At 45.1% G+C, this 20,824-nt stretch overlaps 1 protein-coding gene across 1 annotated transcript in view; it reads left to right on the forward strand.

Annotated features, from left to right (window-relative positions):
- Positions 1-3,480: 3,480 nt before the first annotated feature.
- The window catches only part of KLHL14 (kelch like family member 14), a 100,835-nt gene continuing 83,491 nt past the window's right edge, over positions 3,481-20,824 (forward strand). The window contains exons 1-2 of the mRNA XM_040432579.1: positions 3,481-3,519; positions 5,996-6,917. Coding sequence (XP_040288513.1) covers positions 6,028-6,917 — 890 coding nt within the window. The 5' untranslated portion in view covers positions 3,481-3,519; positions 5,996-6,027. The remainder of the gene's footprint in view (positions 3,520-5,995; positions 6,918-20,824) is intronic.

Below are 20,824 nucleotides of genomic sequence, written 5' to 3' on the forward strand. Positions count from 1 at the left end.
CTTTATTATTTCTACTAGAAGTTATGAATGAATTGCTAGCAGTCTGCAGTAAGGGTACAGAGGGGTGGTAACCAGGTGGGGGGGTGTCCCTGCACAGTCTGACTCTATCCAATCAGTGCTGCCATTTTCAGACGGTGCAGGTACACACCCCCAACTGGTTACCTCCCCTCTTTACCCTTACTGCAGACTGCTAGAAATTAATTAATAACTTCAAGTAGAAATAATAAAGGATTGGCACAACATAGCGCCATAAGAATGCATGAAGCTATTAAAACAGGCATGTCAGGAATGGTGAAAGGTCCTCTTTAAAGGGGTTATCCCCTTTAACAATTGCTCCCCTATATGCCGGCCCCTCACACTGAATCTACTTACTTGGCTCCCCGCGCCGCTCCTGGTTCCCGCACGCCGCTGCGGCTTCTCCCTGTGCGCAGATGAAAACATCCTGTGTTGGGTGGGGGCAGCCAATAGCAGGCGGTGACGGGGACGAGCATCCCTAGCGACGCTAAAGAGGCTCCCCCCAACACCGGATGTTTTCATCCTTGCACAGGGAGAAGCAGCTACGGCAGTGCGGGGACCAGGAGCGGCACAAGGAGCGGGGAGGCAGGTGAGTAGATTCACTGTGAGGGGCCCAGCATATGGGGGAGCAATTGTTAGTCTCGGAAAACGCCTTTAATTCTTTCCTAGTCTTTATTTCCTGGAAGCCCCTTCCTGCGTGCCAGTGCAGAGTGGAGCTATCACTGGTGAGGAGAGACTGAGCTGTCTATGACTGGTGGCAGCACAGTTAAGGGGAGGGACTCAGACTACTGCCTCCTCCATATTGTGCAGGAAGGGAAGCGTCATCTGTAGTCTTGGCAATGGATGTGATCGCATCAGTGACTTTTTCTCGTGGTGCAGTCCTATTGAATAAGGAATGTCAGGACTGCATTCAGGCCTGACATTATATGTAAAGTGACAGTCGCTTTAATTCCCCGTGAGACATATCACCAGACACATCATGGACTTTGCTGGATGATCAGAACTGTACAAAACCTCCTGCATCATTACAATTAATAGCTTGTTACGAGACACTCGGTTATGATCACAGAAACTTCACAGATCAAAAAATATAAGAATGTTTAAGGTTTTTGACAAAAAAAAAAAAAAAAGATCTACTTTTGTCCTGTTTCTCTATACGGTCATCATTTGACTGTCCTCATAAAATGTCCTGAATTATCAGTCTGCACGGAGGCGAGGCAGCTAAGAAATGGCGGTTATAGATGGAGGCAGTAATAATAATTATATTGGTTTTCTAGCTGCTATAACAATAAGCGTCAGTATTTGATCACTATGATGGCAACAGTCTTACACATAATAGGAAAGAGATGGGGAGAAAACAGGTAGCAGAAAGGTATTACTGGATACTTGAGGAGCACAGCACGTCCTTACAAGACACATGATGGGGTGGTGGTGGCTTATTGCTGTGGAGTATTAGGGGTATCAGCAGAAATACATGGCAGGCATGGGCTGGTAGAATCAGATTGTTGATAGTGTATTGGGCAGTAAAGTAGCGGTTCATGGCTGTGCAAGGACAGTAATATCTCCCTATCCTGTAGGGGGCAGCAGCACGGGATGCATGAGAGGAAGGAAATGGTAATATCTTCCTATTTTGTCAAAGTGGGAACAAAAAAATATCCAGCACAAGGCATGAGGGACGTGACAAGGACAGGGCAGTATTCTCTACGTGGGAGGAGATCAGCAACACCAGACATCCTCATAGAAATGGATACAGTGCATGAAGTACAATAATTGGGTACATGACAGGAAGGGGGTGATAATATCCCCCTAATCTCTATATGGGGGTGCACATCCTGACAGGAAGCATGGGGGACAGGGAGGTGATGCTAATACTGTATGTATGGGGGAGCAGCACAGCGCATCCGCAATGAAAGCCTGCACAATATATGGGGTACATAATAGCAGGATACATAACAGGGGGCATAACTACTGTGAAAGGGGCACTAAAGGGGCATAACTATTGTGTGGGGGCACCTAGGGGACTGGACCTGTATAACAGGCATTGGGTGGAGTTAGAGGTGTGGATTATCATGCTAAGCACAGCACTGAAGATGCTCCTCTTTGGCCTTTTTAAAGGTTGAGCGGCTGGCGGCGGGCGGCGGGCAGCGGGCAGCATGTATCCTGACCTGACAAAGTCTGCACAGTGCATAGGGTAAATAATAATGGGACACATGACAGGAATAATATCCCCCTATTCTGTATATGGGGTGCACACATCCTGACAGAAAGTTTGCACAGCACATGGGGTATATAGTAGTGGGATACATGACAGGAACGGGGTGATAATATCCCCCTATTCTGTATATGGGGTGTATAATAATGGGCGGATACATGACAGGAACGGGGTGATAATATCCCCCTATTCTGTATATGGGGGTGCACACATCCTGACAGAAAGTTTGCACAGTACATGGGGTGTATAATAATGGTGGCATACATGACAGGAAGGGGGTGACAATATCCCCCTATTCTTTATATGGGGGTGCACACATCCTGACAGAAGGTTTGCACAGCACATGGGGTGTATAATAATCGTGGGATACATGACAGGAAGGGGGTAATAATATCCCCCTATTCTGTATATGGGGGTGCACACATCCTGACAGAAAGTTTGCACAGTACATGGGGTGCACGCAGGGCTGGGGTGGTAATATCTCCTTATTCTGTGAAGGGGGAGGAAGGGATCAGAGTTTATTTTTTGTCATAAGACAGCTACTCATTCATCCAGATCACAGCTAAAAAAAAAAACTGGTGGCAGAAATGAGCAGTCTCGGCTCAGCAGCAGAGTCGCCCGCCTGTGAAGGCAGAGAGAAATTGACTAATTAGCAATGCGCACTAAAACTTGACGGTTCTTTATAGAGAGAGAGATGAGAGAGGGATGGGGAAAGGGAGGAGGAGGAGGACAGGGAGGGGGAGGGCTTCGTTTCCCCCCTTTTCTTTCTTCCAAAGATGTTTGAAATCACAGTCATTTACGCTCGACAATTTTTACAATAGCCTTGAGCCATAATTTTGCCCGGCTCCTCAGCATCCAGCCCCCTCGCATGGTCTCTCTCCACCGGCCATGCACGACCGTTTCTCTCCCCAACCGTGGATTTCCTATTACTCTCGTTACGTCTCACTGAGCCCCAGGCCCAAGGATAATGATGTGTTGTTTCTTGGTAGCATAATTTGTCACACGTACATTTTTTTCCCTTCTTCTTCTTCTCCTTCTCTTGCAGGAGGCTCTGCTCAGTCTCCCAGTCTCCTCTTCTCCCTCTCCTCCGATTCTTCCTCTCTTAATTCACCATGATCAAATGACGCCCCGCACCCTACAGCACCGTGCACACTGACTGCCTGGAGTTTGGGCACAAGAAGCTTGCGGGCTGTTTGGAGCTGCAGATCCTTCACAGGGGAAGGAAGGAGTGCGATCCTTTTTGGGGGTGGGAAGAGAAAGTCATCCTCTACTTTGGCATCCGGTGAAGGCAGGTAAGTTTCTGGCCCTGGTTTTGTGTGGTGACACTAGACGGTAGGTTCTCAGTTGTTGACAGTAAGAAACTCTAAAATCCATAGGAAAGATGGGAGGGGGGGGGGGGGGGGGGGGGGGGGTGACCAGGTCCAGCTGAGGAGAGACCCGTGCACATGCAGCGTTTCTCCTGCACATGCTGCTGGAGGGGGAAGTAGCACCGGGATACTAGAAGTGCCCTTAACCCCTTCACTGCTGGGTCGGCACGCTGGCTCAATACCTTGCAGCAGACCAACATCTGCATGGACTTTGCATGTTTTCCTCCAGGATCTGAGGTTACAAATGCTAAGAAGCAGATTGAGGGACAAGGTATGTGTGGCCAGGAGGCAGTGACTTCTCTGTACAGTGCTGTGGACTGTGTGGGTGCTATATGACAGTGTTACCACAATGGTACTGGGTGCAGGGCTGCAATCTGCAGGGGACCGGCGAGGCGTCTTCAGAGGGGCTCTGAGATCCTGGAGATGGGATGAGGGGGGGATCACGGCTCCTATCCCTGCCGCCACCAATTATTACATTACTGTCTTTGCCCCTTTGGTGAATTCGCCGGGTACTTTTTGGCGTTTATTACGTGTGAAGTGAAGAAGTGACTGGCTATTACTGTACAGTGTGAACTGGTACGTGGCTCCAGAGAACAGGGGCAGGGGAAATGAATGTGCACCAAGTGGTTTACATTTTCTGTTGTGTTGCTTTATAACTATTACATTACAAATAATAATAATAAATAGAATAATAATAATATGAATTAAATCATGTAATATTATGTATTATGTTTGGTCAAATGCAGATTAAGGATTTTGAAAATGGCATGCTGTCCTCTAGCTATTGAGCCCCTTTTGCTGACAGAGGGTCATATAATATCTGCCGGCATATGGGGGGGGGCTCCAGCCCGGATCATTACTATGTGCTCAGGGACCGCTGGGTGAGGACTTGGAAAGTTAGCCCAGGACTTACAGTGACAGCACCTGAGAGGTGTCCTTCAGTCCATCGTATAGGTTCACATTACTAGCAGCATCACCTTATGGTTTGAATAGCATTTAGCATGACATGGTTTGCATCTGTCTATATGTTTTCTCAGCTGATCCCGTGTTTTTCTGTTATCCACAAATATGGGAAACTTTGATCAAGTTCAGTCAATTAAAGGGGCTTGTCCACTTCATGGATGCCTTTCCTGTATATCCTATTAGGATCTCTTCTCAGGACCCCCAGTCTAGCCCAACATGTCAGTGACCAATAGCTGATGGGGGTTTCTCATGATCAGCTTATTTTTAGAGGAAAACGACAGGGTGGACAACCCATAATAATAATAATCTTGAAATGTACACCACACTGGATGTCAGGAAAACCCCAGGGACGTACATATGCTTTACATTTGTTTTGTGTATATTGTGCTACATTTTGCTGATAAATTCACAGTCTGGTTTATGAAGTTAGGAAGAAGTTTTTGAACCGTGCCTACCTATAAACCCATTCAAATAGGAAGTGTTGATTTTACTGAGATCTATGCACATCGTCCATACATTTCTAAAAAGACAAAGTAGAAGGAAAAAAATCTGCACTCTTTGCTGGGGTTCAGAAGCTCTTTTATATGGTGCATGCAGATGTGATCACATCTCTCCTCTTAAAGGAACTCAGAGAAATTCAATTTGACATGGAAGAACATCATAGATAGGCCACTATTATAACATGACAGTGTCTATGATATAAGAGCATCATAATTAGACGTTTTGGAGATATCCAGCAGCGTCTGCTTTTGGAACTTGGGTATAAGGCTACTTTTACACTTGCGTCAGAGACTGCCGGATCCGGCGAAACATATGCCAACTGATGGCATTTGTAAGACTGATCAGAAAAATGCATTGAAATGCCAGATCTGTCTTTCCGGTGTCATCCGGCAAAAACGGATCCGACATTTATTTTTTTTCACCTTTTTTTCGGTCTGCTCATGTGCAGACCGGAAGGACGGATCCGACATTCCGGTATTTTGAATGCCGGATCCGGCACTAATACATTCCTATGGAAAAAAATGCCGTATCCGGCATTCCGGCAAGTGTTCAGTTTATTTGGCCGGAGATAAAACCGTAGCATGCTGCAGTTTTATCTTTTGTCTGATCAGTCAAAATGACTGAACTGAAGACATCCTGATGCATCCTGAACGGATTACTCTCCATTCAGAAGAATGGGGATATAACTGATCAGTTCTTTTCCGGTATTGAGCCCTTAAGACGGAACTCAGTGCCGGAAAAGAATAATGCAAGTGTGAAAGTACCCTAAGTCTGCTCCTAAGATCTAGACACTTTTTTGTTTTCTTGCTAACGTTCTGGAGTTAACGTCTTTCCTTACTTTTCAATGTTAAAGTAATAAAACCTTCCAACTTTATGTCTTAGCATAATCATTTGCCAATGGTCAGCCAAGTTTTCAATGGGTTTTCATTCATTGTAGGTTCCTGCGGAAAACTGCACTAGAGTCCCGCCATGTCCAGATCGGGGGACAGGACGTCCACCTTTGACCCCAGCCATAGTGATAATCTGCTGCATGGCTTGAACCTCCTGTGGAGAAAGCAGCTCTTCTGTGATGTGACCTTGACTGCCCAAGGACAGCAATTCCACTGCCACAAAGCTGTACTTGCATCCTGTTCTCAGTACTTCAGATCTCTGTTCTCTAATCACCCAGGGCAGGATAGTCTGTCATCTGTTTCGAAGGACCAACAGCAGCAGTCAGATGAGCCCGGAACACCCTCCTCTTCCCCAGATGAGAAGATGCTTGTCAGCCCTAGGGCCATCAACAACTTGGTTTTGCAAGGATGTTCCTCAATAGGTCTCAGATTGGTCTTGGAGTACCTTTACACAGCCAATGTTACCTTGTCTCTAGATACAGTCGAGGAGGTATTATCAGTCAGCAAGATCTTGCACATTCCTCAGGTGACAAAGCTTTGTGTACAGTTTCTCAATGATCAGATTTCAGTGCAGAATTATAAGCAAGTATGTAAAATTGCAGCACTTCATGGTCTGGAGGAAACAAAGAAGTTGGCCAATAAGTATTTGGTGGAGGATGTGTTGCTACTCAACTTTGAAGAGATGCGGTCCATGCTGGACTCCTTACCACCTCCAGTAGAGTCAGAGCTTGCTCTCTTTCAGATGTCTGTACTTTGGCTGGAACACGACAGGGAAACACGCATGCAGTATGCCCCGGATCTGATGAAGAGACTTCGCTTTGCTCTCATCCCAGCTCCAGAGTTGGTAGAGAGAGTACAGTCAGTAGACTTTATGAGGACTGACCCAGTATGCCAAAAGTTACTGCTGGATGCTATGAATTATCACCTAATGCCTTTCAGACAACACTGCAGACAGAGCATGGCCAGCAGGTGAGCCAACCCCATCCATTCCATCTGTTAATTCTGCCTTGTTCTCTTTTCTGTAACTCAACATATTCCAAGATGTGTGGTACAGGATGGAAACATAAACAGAAGCCTCCGATAGATGGCATCCATTGGCCATCCATCACCAGGCTGCTGTGAGGAGGCCGCAGCACTCACAGGAGCACCACAGCCTCTTCAGCCGATCAGCGGGGGTGCCAGGTGTCGGACCTCCATCGATCTAATATTGATCACCTATCCTGTAGGATAGGTCATCAATATTTTACTCCTAAAAAACCCCTTTAACAGATACGCAAAAAAATGTACAAATTGATGCCAAGGGCATCCGTTTGACAATATTTTGCAATGATTTCAATGATAAAAAGAAACATATCTTTTACTGTCCTTTTTTTTTTTTAGCAGACACAAAAGCAGAGTCTACCACACTTTTGAGTCGGCCAAAAAGAAAATGACAGTGACGCATATGTTTTCATTTAAATCTATGTAAAACAGAAGCAAACAGATTTCCTTCTATCTACTAAATGGATCTACTACATAAACGATAGAAAAGTGATGTGAACATAAGCTTAAAGGGGTGGTCTCCCTTCAGCAAATGGCATTGATCATATACACAAAGTAAATACAAGGCACTGACTAATGTAATGTGATTGTCCATATTGCTTCCTTTGCTGGCTGGATTCATTTTTCCATCGCATTATACACTGCTTGTATCCTGGAGCCACAGCCATTGCTGCAGCACAGATGCGAGGTGGCCGAGAAGGAAGCTGCTGCTTATGCGTGCCTATGTGAGCTCCCACGGTCCCAGCCTCCAGAGAGGACAGCTCCCTTTCCAAAACTGTGCAAGCACGGCCACCACTGATGGATTTGAGGGTGGTCGTAAACCCTGGAAACGAGCAGTGTATAATGTGATGGAAAAAAGAATCCAGCCAGCAAAGGAGGCAATATGGGCAATCACAATACATTAGTAAGTGCCTTGTATTAACTTTCTCTACATGATAAATGGCATTTGCTGAAGTGAAGTATATTTTTTATTGGAGGGTGTAAGATTGTATCCATTTTGTATCCTGAGATATTGGAGTCCTTAACAAAATTCAAGAAAAGTTAAGAGTGGACACATCTCCATTTGAAAATGAGTTTTCAAAGTGAGACAAACCCTTTTAAAATGTAGGTTTTACCGTTTGTAAAGTTATATATTACGTTCTACATGGTCAGGCTGCCAAATGAACTGCAGTTCTATGAACCACACTTGTCTTCTGTCATAATGCATTTAATACCGTCTGAGACATTTATGGCATATCTACAGGATAAATGCAGGTCTCACTCACCCCCTGGTCACCCCCTAGTCAGGCCATGCATGCCCCCTCCATTCACTTCTGAGGGGGTTTCTGAATACACCGAAACACACTTGTCAGAGATGGGATATGTCATAAATGTCCAAGATGAAAATTCCCCTATAATTCATTCCTTGCCAGGTGCCAGCGTATAGTTAGTACATGTAAGGGCTCATGCACACGACCGTATGTATTTTGCGGTCCACAAAAAACGGAGCCGCCAAACATACAGATGACATCCGTGTGCATTCCGTATTTTGCAGAACGGAACAGCTGGCCCCTAATTGATCAGTACTATTCTTGTCCGTAATGCGGACAATAATTGGACATGTTTTATTTTTTTGCGGAACAGAAATACGGACATACGGAATGTGCACGGAATACTTCAGTTTTTTTTGCGGACCGCATACGGTCCGCCAAAATAAAGGAACGGACACGGAAAAAAAATACGTTTGTGTGCATGAGCCCTAATATAGGATTTCCCACAAGATTATTGCTTGTGAAAAGATAATATGCAAACTACTGTAATAACAAATGTGTGCATGGGGGAAGCTAGAATTCACAACCCTAACTGCAAAGTTACAAATGGCCCCATCACTTAATTTACTGTAAACTGAATAGCAGTAATGCAGAACATAACTATATCTATGTTCATACCATGTCTAAGCCTTATGCATCCATCAGAAGCAAGGACTGACTTTTTTAACCCCTCGTCAGGCCAATATACATTGGTATACTTTTTTTAAATTTTATGTACATGTATACCACACCGTATACTTATTTGCAATGTGACCCTATTAGCAGCATATCCCACTGTATGCCTATACACTGGAATACATTGTAGCCTTCCAATGTAGTGGCCTTGATGTCATGTGAACAGAGCCTTACTCAAGCAGCAGTAGTGTCAAATATCAGATCTACACAAAAGAGAACCCACACAACAGCGCCGGATAGCAGATAGCATAGTTTCTGCAAATAAAAACGAGTGCACCTGAGTGGGCCCCTCAGCCTCAGGGGCCCCATTGCTACTGTCATGGCTCCTACAGCTATGGTGCTTGCGTATCTGTGCTAATATGAAGCTATGGTTTGGAGTCATTTAAAGTCTGTAGTAATGCAACTGTATAAACTGCAAATCTGTATGATAGAGTTCTAATAAATAAAAAAATCACTGGAAAAAAGATAATAATGCACTTAATAATATAGATGCAAGCATTATATATGGACCAAGCCCTCACTCTGATGTAAGAGACACTTAGCCAATATATTTTGATCAAAACACATCTGTGCCCGCCTACCAAGCGCCTAGGTGGTCTCAGGTCAGGCGGGTCCTACGCTAAACCAACCTAAGCCGTTGGGCTTCTATCTTCAGGAGGTCAGACCCCGCACATATGGTGTGCTGCTCCTAGTCACCTCCATGTGCATCAAGCAACCAATATGTGCCACCTAATCAAGGCGCTCTGTTTTATAGAGTTTTAATCAGACACAATCCTTCTGTGTAGTCGATGTGTTCTGGTTCTGTGGGGAATTTCAGGTTATCTGTGCTTGCTCCGCAGTGTATAACCACAGCCTGTGTCTGCTATGCATTTAGAGAACCCGGACTGCTGGCCGCTCCCTCTAGGAAATTCCCACAGAACTCCAGTATCATCAGTCTGATCCTGTTTGTAAAGGGAGACAATGCATTATGGATATCCTTCATTGCATGTTTGCCAAGAGGATAGTGAAAACTACGTTATTGCCTCCCTTTTCAAATCAGTTAGGCTACAGTAATCTGTTGTACATTGGTGTAACAATGTAACACTTTGTAAAACATTCGAAAATCCCTATTCATATGCCTTATTAGGGCATATGAATGTCATAATGGGTGGTACCCCACTTGGGACCTCCCTCAAGGGGGTATAATATAGTGTATGTATTACATTTGTGGCCATTAATCTAGATGGCAGCCATGTAATGCTATTTTTCCCTTCTAGCTGGAGTGTCAGAAGCCAGACCTATAGGAAACTTGTGAAACAACCCCTTAGACTACGTCTACACGACAACATTTGTCGCGCGACATTATGTTGCACTAATGTCGCGCGACAATTTTTATAATGGCAGTCTATGGTGTCGAGATGGATTTTTCTGCGACTGTTGCGTCGCAGCATGTTGCATGTTGCAGTGCGACACTATAGACTGCCATTATAAAAATTGTCGCGCAACATTGGTGCAACAAAATGTTGCGCTACAAATGTTGCAGTGTAGTTGTGCCCTATAAGTTGCGCGACAAATGTCGTCGTGTAGACGTAGCCTTATTCTTCTGTAACGTTTTAAAATCAGAACATGTGCAGCTGAATGCCTCTGAATTATTTGTGGGATCATATAAATGTGGTTAAAAGTTTTAGCTTGGAATTGGATAGACCAAGGAGCAAACTTATGTCTGGGAGAATATTTTTTCCTTAGAAAAATATTAGCATGCACTATAATCTTTCTATCACATCTTTTGATCGCTTACTAATTCTTTTTCACTGTTAGGCTACTTTCACACCTGCGTTAGGTGCGGATCCGTCTGGTGTCTGCACAGACGGATCCGCGCCTATAAATGCAAATGATGGTATCCGTTCAGAACGGATCCGTCTGCATTCTATGTAAAAAAAAGTCTAAGTCTAATTGTTAGTCAGACGGATCCGTCCTGACTTTACATTGAAAGTCAATGGGGGACGGATCCGTTTGCAATTGCACCATATTGTGTCAACGTCAAACGGATCTGCCCCCATGACTTACATTGTAAGTCAGGACGGATCCGTTCGGCTCCGCACGGCCAGGCGAACACCAAAACGCTGCAAGCAGTGTTTTGGTGTCCACCTCCAGAGCGGAATGGAGGCGGAACGGAGCCAAACTGATGCATTCTGAAGGGATCCGCATCCATTCAGAATGCATTGGGGCTAAACTGATCCATTTGGGGCCGCTTGTGAGAGCCTTGAAACGGATCTCACAGGTGGACACCGAAACGCTGGTGTGAAAGTAGCCTAATGATGGTAAATCTGCAGCCTCTTTAGATATATGTATTATATTAGTAGTCTATGTATTGCCTTTCCTTATGATCTGCGTACAGTATGTGACAGAAACACCGACATAGTACTCTCTTAATACGCTAGGTTTACAAAAACAAAACATTTCTTTGGAAGGTTTCAGAACAAAGTAAAGAAGTGGTGACGTCTAAATGCACCATATTTTTCTCGTTATAAGACACACCTAGATTTTAAAGGTGGAAAATAAGCAAAAAAAATTTTCATCAGAGCTCAGCTCAGACCACCAATTAGACACCCAATGTTAATCATTCCTCAGAACAGACCACCAATGTTAATAAGACCCCAAATGTTAATCAGACATAAGATCAGACTCCCAATGGTAATAAGACCCCAAATCAGACCTCATATTACAACCCCAATGTTAATAAGGCCCCTATTCAGACCTCCATGTTAATGACCCCATGATTATTCAGACCTCAGATCAGACATCTATGTTAATAACCCCCATATTAATCAGACCTCAGCTCAGACTTCCATGTTAATGACCCCCTTGTTAATCAGAGCTCAGATCAGACCTCCATGTTAATGAACCATATATTAATCAGACCTCAGATCAGACCTCCATGTTAATGACCCCCATATTAATCAGACCTCAGATCAGACCTCCATGTTAATGAGCCCCATATTAATCAGACCTCAGATCAGACCTCCATGTTAATGACCCCCATATTAATCAGACCTCAGATCAGACCTCCATGTTAATGAACCCGTTATTAATCAGACCTCCATGTTAATGAGCCCCATATTAATCAGACCTCAGATCAGACCTCCATATTAATGAACCCGTTATTAATCAGACCTCAGATCAGACCTCCATGTTAATGACCCCTTGTTAATCAGACCTCAGATCAGACCTCCATGTTAATGAACCCCATATTAATCAGACCTCAGATCAGACCTCCATGTTAATGACCCCCATATTAATCAGACCTCAGATCAGACCTCCATGTTAATGAGCCTCATATTAATCAGACCTCAGATCAGACCTCCATGTTAATGAACCCGTTATTAATCAGACCTCAGATCAGACCTCCATGTTAATGACCCCCATATTAATCAGACCTCAGATCAGACCTCCATGTTAATGAACCCGTTATTAATCAGACCTCAGATCAGACCTCCATGTTAATGAGCCCCATATTAATCAGACCTCAGATCAGACCTCCATGTTAATGAACCCGTTATTAATCAGACCTCAGATCAGACCTCCATGTTAATGAGCCCCATATTAATCAGACCTCAGATCAGACCTCCATATTAATGAACCCGTTATTAATCAGACCTCAGATCAGACCTCCATGTTAATGACCCCTTGTTAATCAGACCTCAGATCAGACCTCCATGTTAATGAACCCCATATTAATCAGACCTCAGATCAGACCTCCATGTTAATGACCCCCATATTAATCAGACCTCAGATCAGACCTCCATGTTAATGAGCCCCATATTAATCAGACCTCAGATCAGACCTCCATGTTAATGAACCCGTTATTAATCAGACCTCAGATCAGACCTCCATGTTAATGACCCCCCATATTAATCAGACCTCAGATCAGACCTCCATGTTAATGAACCCCTTATTAATCAGACCTCAGATCAGACTTCCATGTTAATGACCCCCTTATTAATCAGACCTCCATGTTAAATGACCCCCATATTAATCAGACCTCAGACCAGAGAAAAATAAATAAATAAACTTACCTCCCCTGCTCCAGACGCCGCTTCTGATACTGAGACCCAGCTCCTGCTTTTCCTGTTCTTCCTGTTGCGTGCTGTGACGTCGCACAGCATGAGGTCACTGAGAGCCTAAGTCCTCACGCTGTGCACAGTTTAGGCTACCTTCACACCAGCGTTTTTGCTAAATCTGTCAACGATCAGCAAAAACGCTTCAGTTCTGATAATGCAACCGTCTGCATCCGTTATGAATGGATCCGGTTGTATTATCTCTAACATAGCCAAGATGGATCTGTCATGAACTCCATTGAAAGTCAATGGGGGACGGATCAGTTTTCTATTGTGTCAGAGAAAACTGATCTGTCCCCATTGACTTACATTGTGTGTCAAGACGGATCCGTCTTGCTCCGCACCACATCGTGGACAGAAAACCGCTGCTTGCAGCGCTATTCTGTCCGCAATGGAGACGCAAGCAAACTGAACGGAATGCATTCTGCTGCGCTCCGTTTCGTTCAGTTCAGTTTTGTCCCCATTGACAATGAATGGGGACAAAACAAAAGCGTTTTCACCCGCTACTAAGATCCCATGACGGAACTCAATAGCGGAAAGGGAAAGCGCAAGTGTGAAAGTAGCCTCACAGCGTTAGAAGCCCTGGAGGAGACCAGGAAGCGGTGAGTACAGAGCCCGGGGAGCGCTGCATTCACCGCTTCACAGTCCTCCTGCTGCTGTCACGGATGGTGTACAGGAAACAAGTCAATACCATATAAACAATGTCTCTCTGGATCCACAACTAAGGAACAAAGGGAGACCCCTGCAATAGACCTGCCGCTCTCCCTCACTGCTCAGCCTATGCGAACAACCCAAAGGTGGATGGGCGCATATCCACGTTCCTCGGCTATCTATTACCTGAAGTCCCTACAATAGTGAGGGGACACGACCACCGGCTCCCTACACTGACACGGAGGGAGTCAGGGTCACCTGGATCCAGAAAAGAGAAAATCATAAATACATAAACAGCACTTAACTTGCAGACGACTGAGGACTGGGAACTGGGAACAGCATGCACACACACTCCAGGAAGTTGTATCAGCCGCACACTACTGCATTATGGGGAGGAATTTAAAGGGCAGCAATCAGTCCGACTGCATGACAGCTGAGATAGACTAACGAGATGAGAAACTAAACCAAAACAAAGAAATTCAAGGAGGAGGATCTGAAAAGCTCCTGTGAGCGCTTCTCAGCTGTCTGGCTGTGACAGTACCCCTCCCTCTAGGAGTGGACTCCGGACACTCAGAGCCCACCTTCTCAGGATGGGACCTATGAAAAGCCCTGATGAGACGAGAGGCCTTAATGTCCGTCACTGGGACCCACATCCTCTCCTCAGGACCATAACCCTCCCAATGAACGAGGTACTGGAGGGAACCGCGGACAAGACGAGAATCCACAATCCTAGAGACCTGAAATTCAAGATTTCCATCAACCATAATCGGAGGAGGAGACAAAGGCGAGGGTACAATAGGTTGAACATAAGGTTTCAATAAGGACTTATGAAAAACATTATGGATCTTCCAAGTCTGAGGAAGATCAAGACGGTAGGCAACAGGATTGATGACAGACAGGATCTTGTAAGGCCCAATAAACCTAGGACCCAACTTCCAGGAGGGAACCTTCAATTTGATATTCTTGGTAGACAACCACACCAGATCACCAACATTCAGGTCCGGACAAGGCACACGTCTCTTATCCGCCACACGCTTATATCTCTCACTCATGCTCTTTAGATTATCCTGAATCTTTTACCAAATAGATGACAAAGACGAGGAGAATCTGTCCTCATCAGGCAAACCAGAAGAGCCCTCTCCCGAGAAAGTCCCAAACTGCGGATGAAACCCATATGCACCAAAAAATGGTGACTTATCAGAGGACTCCTGACGACGGTTATTTAAAGCAAACTCAGCAAGGGACAAAAAAAGAACACCAATCCTCCTGATTCTCCGCCACAAAACAGCGCAGATATGTCTCCAGATTCTGATTGATGCGCTCTGTCTGGCCATTCGACTGCGGATGGAAAGCAGAAGAGAATGACAACCGAACCCCCAAGCGAGAACAGAAAGCCTTCCAGAATCTGGAAACAAACTGCGTGCCCCTATCAGAGACTATGTCTGAAGGAATCCCATGCAATTTGACAATGTGGTCAATAAATGCCTGCGCCAGCGTCTTAGCATTGGGCAAACCAGGAAAAGGGATAAAATGCACCATTTTGCTAAAACGGTCCACCACCACCAGAATCACAGACTTCCCCGAGGAACGAGGCAAGTCCGTTATGAAGTCCATGGACAGATGTGTCCAAGGACGGGAAGGAATGGGCAAAGGAAGGAGAGGACCTGATGGCCGTGAATGAGGGACCTTGGCACGAGCGCAAGTCTCGCAAGCTGCCACAAAACCCTCAACCGACTTACGAAGCGCAGGCCACCAGAATCTCCGAGCAATGAGATCCAGTGTGGCTCTTGCCCCCGGGTGCCCAGCAAGGACCGTATCGTGGTGTTCTTTAAAAATCTTGTGTCTCAAAGCGAGAGGCACAAACAACCTCCCAGGAGGACAAAGATCAGGAGCTTCTGACTGGGCTGCCTGCACCTCTGCCTCCAATTCAGGAAAAAGAGCAGAGACCACCACACCTTCAGCCAAAATGGGACCCGGGTCTTCAAAATTCCCACCTCCCGGAAAACAACGTGACAGGGCATCTGCCTTCACATTCTTAACCCCAGGGCGGAACGTAACAACAAAAATAGCCAATGGCGCCATTCCTCAAAAGCCAACTTGATGGCCAACAATTCCCTATCTCCCACATCATAATTTCTCTCTGCGGAGGAGAGTTTCTTTGAGAAAAAGGCACACGGTTGCCATTTGGCAGGAGAGGAACCCTGAGACAAGACTGCACCCACCCCTACCTCAGAAGCATCAACCTCAACTATGAAGGGTAACGAAATATCAGGTTGTACTAGGATGGGAGCGGAAGCAAAACTCTCCTTGATATTAGAAAAGGCCTTACGCGCCTCTACCGACCAGGAAGAAAAATCTACCCCCTTTCTGGTCATATCAGTGAGTGGTTTAACAACAGAGGAATAATTCAAAATAAATTTCCTGTAATAATTAGCAAAGCCCAAAAAACACATCAGCGCCTTCTGATTCTCAGGAAGCTCCCACTCAAGCACAGCGCGGACCTTCTAGGGGTCCATGCGAAAACCAGAAGCGGAGACAAGAAACCCCAGAAATTGGATCTCTGGAACCGCAAACACACATTTTTCCAGTTTCGCGTATAATTTATTCTCCCGCAGGATGAGCAAGACCTGACGTAAGTGTTCCTTATGAGTCTTGAAATCAGGAGAAAAAATCAAAATGTCATCCAAATACACTAATACAAATTTTCCCATTAAATGATAAAAAATGCTGTTGACGAAATGCTGAAAAACGGCTGGGGCATTCATCAAACCAAAAGGCATAACCAAATTCTCAAAATGGCCCTCAGGGGTATTGAAAGCCGTCTTCCATTCGTCTCCTTCTCTGACCCTAACCAGGTTGTATGCCCCTCTTAGGTCTAATTTGGAAAAGACTTTAGCCCCAACAACCTGGTTAAACAGGTCCGGGATCAGAGGAAGCGGATAAGGATCACGAATAGTGATACTGTTCAGCTCCCTGAAATCCAGACAAGGTCTTAAAGAACCATCTCTTTTCTTAACAAAGAAAAAACCAGCGGCAACAGGTGACTTCGAGGGTCGTATGTGTCCTTTTCTCAGACTCTCAGAGATATAAGCACGCATAGCGACCCTCTCAGGTTGGGAGAGATTGTATAAACGAGATTTAGGCAGCTTGGCGCCTGGGATGAGATTAATAGGGCAATCATACTCCCTGTGCGGAGGTAAACCCTGAACTCCACTCTCAGAGAAGACATCCAAAAATTCAGAGAGGAAAGGTGGTACAGTCTTAGTAGAAACCTCAGAAACAGATGTTATGAGGCAATTCTCTCTGCAAAAGTTACTCCAACCATTTATTTGCCTCGCTTGCCAATCAATGGTGGGGTTATGTTTAGTGAGACAGGGTAGCCCCAACACTAGAGGAGTAGGCAAACCGCTAAGGACGAAACATGACACATCCTCAACATGAGCATCATTCACAATTAAACGGATATTGTGAACTATGCAGGACAAAACGGGAACTACAAGCAAACGGAAAACCTTCAATTTCCGCCTCAACCCTGCCAATAGTAACAGACGGAACATTTTTAAAAGATTTTTTCCTTTTTGTCTCTTTATTACTCCCAGAAAACTGCCTGAATCTCCTAGAGGGACAAACATTTGCCAGATGATTTATACCTCCACAACAAAAACAAACCCTCCCCTGCGGGCTGAATCTTCTATTGTCAGAGGCAATCAACCCCAGCTGCATGGGCTCCTGCTCAGAAGGGGCTGACAGCGACTGAGACCCCTGTGCACAGAATGAGACCGCTGCACTGTCCCGGGACTGAGTATGACAGGAAGGAGAGATCTCTCCTCTCTCTCTAAGATGCCTGTCAATACGAACAGCCTGAGACATAGCAGAATCCAAGGAGGTAGGTCTTTCATGAAAGGCAAATGCATCTCTCAATCCCTCTGAAAGACCATAGCAAAATTGACTTCGGAGTGCAGCATCATTCCAACCCGTATCTGCTGCCCATCTCCGAAATTCTGAGCAGTATATCTCTGCGGATTGTTTACCCTGGCATAACAGACGTAGTCTAGACTCAGCCAGAGCAATACGATCCGGATCATCATATATCTGACCCAGGGCTAAAAAGAATTCATCCACTGAACGGAGGGGCCGTGCCCCCTCCGGCAGCGAAAAGGCCCAGGACTGAGCGTTACCCCTGAGCAGCGATATAATGATCCCCACCCTCCGTTCTTCATCACCAGAAGAATGGGGAAGAAGGCGAAAATGGAGTTTGCAAGCCTCTCTAAAACGCACAAAATTCTCACTACCCCCGGAGAACGTATCCGGGAGCGAGATCTTAGGCTCAGCACAAACTCCATGAACGCAAGCTGAACCGGTCACTTGAAGCTGAGAAAAAGTCTTACGGAGATCAGCTACCTCCAAAGCAAGACCCTGAAAGCGTTCAGCCAAAAGTGAAACCGGATCCATGCTTGAGATGGTTTTGGCGGCTGATAATGTCACGGATGGTGTACAGGAAACAAGTCAATACCATATAAACAATGTCTCTCTGGATCCACAACTAAGGAACAAAGGGAGACCCCTGCAATAGACCTGCCGCTCTCCCTCACTGCTCAGCCTATGCGAACACCCCAAAGGTGGATGGGCGCATATCCACGTTCCTCGGCTATCTATTACCCGAAGACCCTACAATAGTGAGGGGACACGACCACCGGCTCCCTACACTGACACGGAGGGAGTCAGGGTCACCTGGATCCAGAAAAGAGAAAATCATAAATACATAAACAGCACTTAACTTGCAGACGACTGACGACTGGGAACTGGGAACAGCATGCACACACACTCCAGGAAGTTGTATCAGCCGCACACTACTGCATTATGGGGAAGAATTTAAAGGGCAGCAATCAGTCCGACTGCATGACAGCTGAGATAGACTAACGAGATGAGAAACTAAACCAAAACAAAGAAATTCAGGGAGGAGGATCTGAAAAGCTCCTGTGAGCGCTTCTCAGCTGTCTGGCTGTGACAGCTGCTGTATGATATCCTGAGGATAGGTCATCAATAAAAATAACTTGGAGAACCCCTTCACATTCCAGTATATTGAGAACACTCAGTGTATTAAATAAGGTCCATAAACAGCAGCTTGTTTACAGCTGCATTTTGACAGGTTACAGGAAGCAACATTAGATTTTCTTTCTATATCACACAGAGAATCAAACTAAATAAAAAATAACAGCGACAATGTAATGAGTGTGTAATAGATAGATAAATAGGTAGGTAGGTAATAGACAGAGAGAGACAGGCCGATTGATTGTCACAATGTGGAAAAAATCCAGTTACATCTATGGGTACATTTCTCCTATGGTTTTGGCTAGTGGTGGTGTATCTGCGTGGAGAATGTTTTCTCAGCATACTTTTGTACTGATGAGCATTTTCAGATGCCAAAGTGCATCCAAGAATTACTTTGCACGTCCCTTTCTGGCCACAGTCTTATCACCCTAATAACATAATAATGTAAAGTATGCTGGCACTACCGTATATAGTTTACTATTATTATGGCGTGTGCCTTGTTACAAAGCACACCTCATCTGAAGCTGGTGTTATGAACATGATGGAGCCACCAGAACTCCATTACACTACCTCTGATGTGGTGGATTTCTAAAATGATGTGTAGCTTACCAGTGGTGCAGCAATAGTCGCATGCTTTCATGTTAACATGGATAGGAATGTTTCCAACAGATTGTTAAGTCAATGTCACAAACAGGGCTAATCAAGTCCTCCCCAATACTGGAATGGTACACAGAAAAGACACCATATATAATCTTAGCCAGGAAGTATGGTTCAGGAGAATATGACCAATCAGAACCGAGTTCATATATGTAATAGATCAGTAGTGATTCACGGTAAAGAGCTGTAATAGAACATTGCATTCACTACATGAAGACGGCCTCTGTAGAAGTTGTCTTCAGAAACCGTCCTGATCAGATGTGATCGTCAGACAAGATCGCCAGTTGACCATAGTTTTCCTGTGCAGTGGCCACTGCTGGAGAAATGTAGTATTACATTCTGGCTATTTAAATGAATAGCCAACCAAGTACCACATGGACTAGGTTAGCGAGAGCAGCTCATATCAGGCACCCCCACGAGTGTGTATAGGAAGGAGTTGTCTTCATGAATGTATCACAGTGTGATTTGCCCAATTACATCATAAAGTGAAATAATATCAAAAATATAACTATATCTCCTTTTATCACCTCTATAACATTATTATAGGGGTTATCGACCCCAAAACAAATTTTAGCGATAACCAGGAGAAATTAACATAAAGAAAAACACACTCACTTATTCAACGCCGCTTCTATCCTCCACGTCTTCTAGTCCCCCACGGTGTGACGTCCCGTCCGTGGTCACATGCACTGCTGTCGCCATTCACCTGCCTCAGCAGTGTCATGTCTCCAAGTAGCCTGTGACCACAAAGGTTCAGAGGTCACGTGACCACTTGCAGTCCGCTGGGAACTAGACAGAGTGGGGAGGAGATCGTCTGTGCTGGATCGGAGCTGTGTAGAATAGGTGAGGGCGTTTTTCTTTATGTTACAAACTATCCCGGCTGTGGCTAGAACTTTTTTTGTAGTCAGATAACCCCTTCAATCGAGAGAAATTATGTAAAGTCATAAATGATGAGGCTAGTCACAAGGAAACTGCAGCACGGTGTGTGTATTTTAGTCGAATATGAGGAATGATGCAGACATGAATGAGTGAGAGATAGGCCCAGTGTCTCAGCCATAACATCCCAAATACAGAATTTCGGCAGCACTGATTGAAACTTTACTTCTTTATTTTAACTATAAAAAAATCTCTTTAAGGCCTCATGCACAAGACCATTGTTTTATTACGTGTCCGTTGTTCCGTTTTTTGTGATTTTCTGCGGACCCATTGACTTTCAATAGGTCCGTTGAAAACTCGGCTAATGCACCGTTTGTCATCCGCGTCCGTGATTCCAGTCCATCAAAAAAATATAACCTGTCCTATTTTTTTCACGGAAAACGGTTTGCGGACCCATTCAAGCCAATGGGACCGTGAAAAAACGCGGAGGCACACAAGATTGTCATCTGCGTCCGCG

This window comes from Bufo bufo, chromosome 5 (assembly GCF_905171765.1).
Source record: "Bufo bufo chromosome 5, aBufBuf1.1, whole genome shotgun sequence".
Classification (NCBI taxonomy): domain Eukaryota; kingdom Metazoa; phylum Chordata; class Amphibia; order Anura; family Bufonidae; genus Bufo; species Bufo bufo.